The sequence below is a fragment of the Heterocephalus glaber genome, unplaced genomic scaffold, assembly GCF_053883595.1.
Source record: "Heterocephalus glaber isolate CG9 unplaced genomic scaffold, H.glaber_assembly_v1.0 deba00001795, whole genome shotgun sequence".
Lineage (NCBI taxonomy): Eukaryota > Metazoa > Chordata > Mammalia > Rodentia > Bathyergidae > Heterocephalus > Heterocephalus glaber.
The window spans coordinates 4,773,393-4,779,392 of record NW_028258476.1 but is presented as its reverse complement, the minus strand read 5'-3'; the positions used below and the strand labels follow the sequence as shown (position 1 = coordinate 4,779,392).

General features: G+C 47.4%; 1 protein-coding gene and 1 pseudogene across 3 annotated transcripts in view; both read left to right on the top strand.

Moving 5' to 3' along the window:
• The first annotated feature begins 933 nt into the window (after positions 1-933).
• On the top strand, positions 934-1,626 carry LOC147820845 (ras-related protein Rap-1A pseudogene; annotated as a pseudogene).
• A 506-nt stretch (positions 1,627-2,132) lies between these two features.
• The window catches only part of LOC110351023 (uncharacterized), a 48,583-nt gene continuing 44,715 nt past the window's right edge, over positions 2,133-6,000 (top strand). The window contains exons 1-3 of one of the 3 annotated variants that reach the window (XM_087203313.1): positions 2,133-2,636; positions 4,555-4,654; positions 5,445-5,659. In XM_087203313.1, coding sequence (XP_087059439.1) covers positions 2,501-2,636; positions 4,555-4,654; positions 5,445-5,659 — 451 coding nt within the window. In that variant the 5' untranslated portion in view covers positions 2,133-2,500. The remainder of the gene's footprint in view (positions 2,637-4,554; positions 4,655-5,444; positions 5,660-6,000) is intronic. The other 2 variants (XM_087203315.1, XM_087203314.1) reach the window with 2 other exon arrangements.

The window sequence follows — 6,000 nt, the reverse complement described above, 5'->3', positions numbered from 1 at the left end:
TTTTAAGCTTTGTTAGATGCCATTTAATAATGGCACAAGAATTTACTTTTCAGTAGCATTTCTTTTTGTTCAGATGCTGAATGATTTCAATAAGACTGAGCAATATTGAAATAGGCCAGCTTCTCTGACATTTGAAAAATAAATGTTGGCTTTTGGGCTATTTCAACTTTTCATATATATGGCATCTTTACCAATTAAACTGAAAAGTCTTTTGGCAGAATGAGTTAAAAGACAGGACTTGTGATAAGCGTTTAACCGATAAACATGGCAAATACTGTTATTTATAAAAATCAAAGAAAACACTTCTCTCAAACTCCAAATTTTGTGTATATTTGGGGCTTTAAGAGTTGCTGGTTTGATTTATGATTTTGTAGATTAATTTATGTATGAAAACAAAGTAGGAAATATACGGAATAATGATTATGTTTACAGAGAGGACTTTCATGTCTCACATTTCTTAAATGTAAACATATTTTTAATGCACACTTAAGTAATATTTGAGAAAGCAAACAAAATAACAAAAGTGAGTGTCCACGTATGTGTCAGCTTTTAAAATAAAGCCGTTTTGGTGGAAAAAACAAACAAAGAAATGAAGAATGATAAACGTGCACGTGGCTTTGGGAAGAGGTTGGCGGTATCCGACCCAAGGTACCAACTTTGAAAAGAGTGGCGGAGTGGGAGCCACCCCCTCAGTGGCGGCCTCCCCAAAGACAGCAGGCAGCCTACCTGGCCACCCAGCTCAGGCAAGGGGAAGTGATGTCGAGATGCCCTTCCACCATGTCACCCCCCCTATTCCATGGGTGCAACTGCAGACCTTTACCGGGGACCCCTGTGCCCTTCTCCCTCCACCCCTGGCCAGTGTCTGGGCTAAGGGCAAAGCCTTCAGCTCTGAGCTCTGCGCTCTGCGCTTTTCCTTCCGCTTTATATCCTCAGGAACTCTCGGGAGAGGGGCGGGGCTGGGACGGGCCCGCGAGCTGCGTGCGTGCGCGCTCTGGAGGTCCCGCCTCTGCCGCTCCCCGGCTGCCGCCTTCCATGAGGCGTGGGAAGTCTGCTCTGACGGTCCAGTTTGTTCAAAGAATTTTTGTTGGCAAATACGACCCAACGATAGAAGAGTCCTACAGAAAGCAAGTTGAAATAGATTCCCAACAGTGTATGATAGAAATCCTGGATATAGCAGGGACAGAACAATTTACAGCGATGAGGGATTTGTATACGAAGAATGGCCAAGGGTTTGCGCTAGTATATTCCATTACAGCTCAGTCTACATTTCATGATTTACAGGATTTTGGAGGAAAGATTTTTACGGGGTTAAGGACACAACAGATGCTCCAATGATTTGGGTGGGCAATAAATGTGACCTGGAAGATGAGCGAGTAGCTGGCAAAGAACAGGGCCAGAATTTAGCAAGACAGTGGTGTAACTGTGCCTTTTAGAATCTTCTGCAAAGTCAAAAATCAGCGTTAATGAGGTATTTTATGACCTGGTCAGACAAATAAATAGAAAAACACCAGTGAAAAGAAGAAGCCTAAAAAGAAATCATTGCTGCTCTAGATCTGAAGTCAGCAGCAGCTCTGAGCCAGATTATAGGAATGAAGAACTGTTGCCTAATGGGAAACTGCCAGCATTCCAGACTTCAAAAGATTTCAAAAAATAAATCTGAAGAGGCTTCTCCTGTTTTATATAGTATGTGAAGAATTTAGATATTATATTGGTTTGCACCAGTTCCCTGGAGAAAAAAGTTGCTCTGTGTATTTCTCTTGGAAAGTAAGACAATAGCATTTCTCCTTTGCAATAGCAGTTATAACAGATGTGAAAATAAACATACTTGACTCTAATACAATTATACTAAAAGAGCATGGATGCATTTCAAGTGTTAGATACTGCTACTATAATTAAATAATTTCATATTGACCTTTTTATCCTGATTCCTAGCTATAAGCACTAAAAAGTTGAACCATGATACTTTATATCTGTAATGATATCAATTATGGAATTTCTCCACCCACTGCAGCAGTTAACTTTTTTGAGTCATTGACTTCATTTTATATTTTAAAAATTATGAATATCATCTGTCATATTCTAGTTAAAATTGGGCATAATGCTTTGGAAAAATGGGTCGTTTATAGGAAAAAACCGGGATAACTGATTTCTATGGGTTTCAAAGCTAAAATATATAATATACTAAACCAACTCCAATATTGCTTCTTGTGTTTTACTGTCAGATTAAATTACAGATTTTATAGATGATTAAATCTTAGTACATTAAGAAAAAAGGAAAAAAAAAGAACTTTGAATTGTTGGGTGTTGAACAACTTTTTCTCAACAGTAAGTTGATACCTTCAGGTACTGTCATCCTCCAGTCCCCATAAACCTATTTGATACCATTTAATGGTAACTCCTCCTGTGTTCGGTTTTCCCCACAGCCCCGAGTGCCACCTCTTTTGCCGAGGATGCCTCCCTGGAGGCCCCCGGCAGCCCTTTGTGTGATCCGAGGGTGGAGATGAGCAGCCTGGAGAGCAGCCAGGAGTCCCGCTGTCCGCAGGAAGACAGCAAACAGGGACTTGAAGACCTCAAAGAAAATTCTCACTCACTGGACTCTCCTGCCTCCATCCTGGCCAAACTGCTAGAGAAATACAGTAAGTCCCACGGCTTCATAATCACCAAAGTGATGAACGATCATTTGGTTTCTGTCTGAGAAATGACATGAACGCTCTCCTAACTTGATTCTTCTCTTCCCCTCATGAAAACAACTTTTATCCCACATGCTTAGAAATGTGGAAGTTGGATTTTGCCCTCTACTTGCTGAGGATGGGAAAACCAAGGCTGACAGCGTTCAGCACTTCTCCTAGTTTACAGTGAGGTGCAGGGTGGGAGTAGGCGTCAAAATCCCCATTATTGACTTGTGGGGCAGGCATGGCAGTGTCTGCTTTCCTCAAGAATGCCCACGCCATTTTTATTAGGGTTACGACTGTACCCTATGAGGTCCCGCAAAAGACACGTAATGTCACCGTTGGCCCAGTGGTCTGGGACCACTGGTCTGCCATCCCATCCAAGCCTCTCTGGAGTGCTAGTTGGCAAAGCCCCGGGCTGACCATGCTGGGGAAACATGGTGATAGTGCACAGCAGATGTTTAACATGGGCTATGGAAGACTCCACTCCTGACTGAAACTGGCGTCCATAATTGTCACCATGGAGACCAGAGACTGCCCGGTTGGTGGGGTGGTCGTACTTCCTGAGGCACAGGCTCCTCTTAGGAGAACCTGAGGGCCTCTTGACAGTCTGTGGCAGTTATTTCTGGGTCATCGGGGAATCTGTAGCATCTGGTTTGTCTCTCCCTGAGCCGGTGAACTTTGCGGGACGTGGGAAAGACAGCAGGGCCAGGTGGACCTGGAAGTTCTCAGCTATGAGACCTAAGGTGGGAGTGAGAACAAGAGTATGTGAAGGAGACCATCGGCCCCAGTGAAACCCAGGCCCCTGCACAGGGCCGGCCTCCCCCCCACCAGTCAGCCTGCTGCAGGTGTGGTGAGAGGGGCTGAGGTGACTGAACAGGTCGGAAAGAACAGAAGGGGTCTGCGCACCTGTGAGCCCAGAGTTCCCTCACGGACCTGCAGTTTTTACCTGACCAATGCACTGGCAGCGTTTTTTCAACTGCCAAGGACTCTGAGAGGAAAGTAACAACTGAACCATGTCAGGGATGTGGAGAGATTTGTGGTGGGAAAGGACAAGCTGTGTTTCATTCCCATCTTCCTTCAGACTTAGGCTATAAGTGCAGGAAAAACTTTGGAAGGAGATTCAGAGGAAAGACTTCCCCTGAGGTCCTGCGTGGCCACAGTGTGCGGGGCGTGGGTGCTGGGCTCGGCGGCGGGGCCCTGGGGTAGGTTTCTTGTCTTCCCGGCCCCTCGCGTGCCTCTGCCTTTCGCACGGTCTCAAGCAGTCTGAACCCACTTCTTTGAGTTGTGGCGAACGTGTGAGTGAATTCTGGTAAAGCCTCGAAACAGATCCTGACACAGAGTAAACGCGCACAGTTCCTCGTTGTTCCTTGTGCCCTACCACAAACTTAGTTGTTGTGGGGATTTATTTTCAGGTGGCTGTTTTCTTATGCATTAGGTCTTACATGTGTTTTCAGATAAGATTTTCCTATCTTTGGAAAACCTGTCCTTTGCTGAAATCCTAACCCAAGGGAACTGTCAGCTCTGATCCAAGCGCATCAGACGTCTCTGCTTCATGCCCAGCTAAGCGTTTGAATGAAGAGGCTCAGGGCGTGACAATGACAGTGGCCCTGGATTCAGAGCACTGGCTTCTGCCTCTGCTTGTTGTCTGTTGAATCGTTCACCAGTTAACTTGCCTTTGAGCTTCACTGTCCTCACCTCTAGACTGGGGACCAGCAATGTTGTGTAGCCGAGCAGTTGGGCAACAGAAACGTGGCGCCCCACACAGAGCCTGGAAGGGAGGCTGGGCGAGTCCTCGGGAGGGACGCTGCTCCTCCTCTTCAGGCAGTGTCTCCAGGATGATGTCAGGCTGTCCGCTGAGGCTGCTGGTTGTGTCTTTTCTCAGAGTTTCTAAACCTCAATGTCCCTGAGTCTCTCCCGAGGGAGAAGCAGCCGTGTGAGGCGGAGAAGCAGGAGGAGAAGGTGCCACTATCTGCGAAGATCAGGTAAGGGGTTTCCATGCCGGGCAGGTGGGTGGGAAGTGGGAAGCTCAGCCGGGAGAAGCAAGAGCAGTCTCCAGCCAGCAGAGGGGCAGAAAGCCAGGGCAGGCACACGTTTCACAATATTTTACAGGACAGGGAACACAGTCATGGTAGATGATGAAAGAACATCGTGATAGTCCTCCTTTGCACTTTGAAAAAACAACTGAGCACAAACTCACATAAGAAAACATTGAGAAATGAAACAACAGTGTGAGAATTGGTGTAGTTCCCACCTTTGGTGCTGTGCAGTCACCACCTCGCTGACTCTTCCTCAGACCACCTCCTGTCTCGTGACGCCTGTCAGCCTTTGGAGCAGAAGAATCTTCTGCTCCTGAGCCTGTGCAGCTCTGGTTCTTTCTTCCTGCATTTAACCCCGCCTCTCTCTGGGCCCATCTAAGGTTGTGGCATGGTGTCCCAGCACGGAGCAACAGTGTCTGTGTTGACACAGGAACATCCGTGGTCCCCCGAGGATCTGAGAGGGCATCTTTGGGAAGGAGATTCAGGGAGACAGACACCTGGCTGACTACGGGAGAGAAGATGAGGGGAAAGTTGTGAGATCCTACAGGAGCATTTTCTGACCCTAAGGAAACCTTTGTTTTGTCTTTCTCGACTTCATTTCCCCCAAGCAGGTCACCAAAAAGGTGCCTCAGTTCTGCTTCAAGGGCTTCTCGGCGATATCCTCGAAGTCTCTGTCAACGCCCATTTCATGTATTTTGCAACTCTCGTGTTTATCTCTTTGTCGTGTCCCACTTAGGGAAGCCAGGATCCTGATTGAGGATCGGAAGCAGAGACTGTTCCTGTTAAGAAAGCAGTCACAACGTGGCCGAGAACTGTCCATTCACCCCAGTGACCTTCTCACCAACCCCCTCGAGTTGGATGACCCTCAGAGTGACCAGGGGCAGGGCCTCCGAGATGAGCTCGTGGAGGTGTGCAGGCCGGCGGAGCTCATTGCTCACAAGCCGAGTGCTGGTGAGAAGACCGCAGGCATGATTTCACTGGGTTGCTTCAAGGTCCACAGCTCTGGGGACACGAGTTTGGGTGTCGATGTCATATTCAGAGGCGTGGCAAAATCAAGGCCACCTGAGTGGGAACACAGGAGACAGAGTCACAGGGTGGAGGACTTAGCAGTCCACCTGTGTCCTTTCCTGAATGAAATGTGATGGGGTGAGGAGGGAGGCAGCCTCCATCCAGTGTGAAACCAGAGAAGGCAGATGTGGCAGGAGGGAGCTTTTTTGAGAACTAAGAAGGCAATTTCCCCACTCCTGGTCTCATGCTTTCTTCATTCCTGTGGTTGATCCACCATTTTGTTC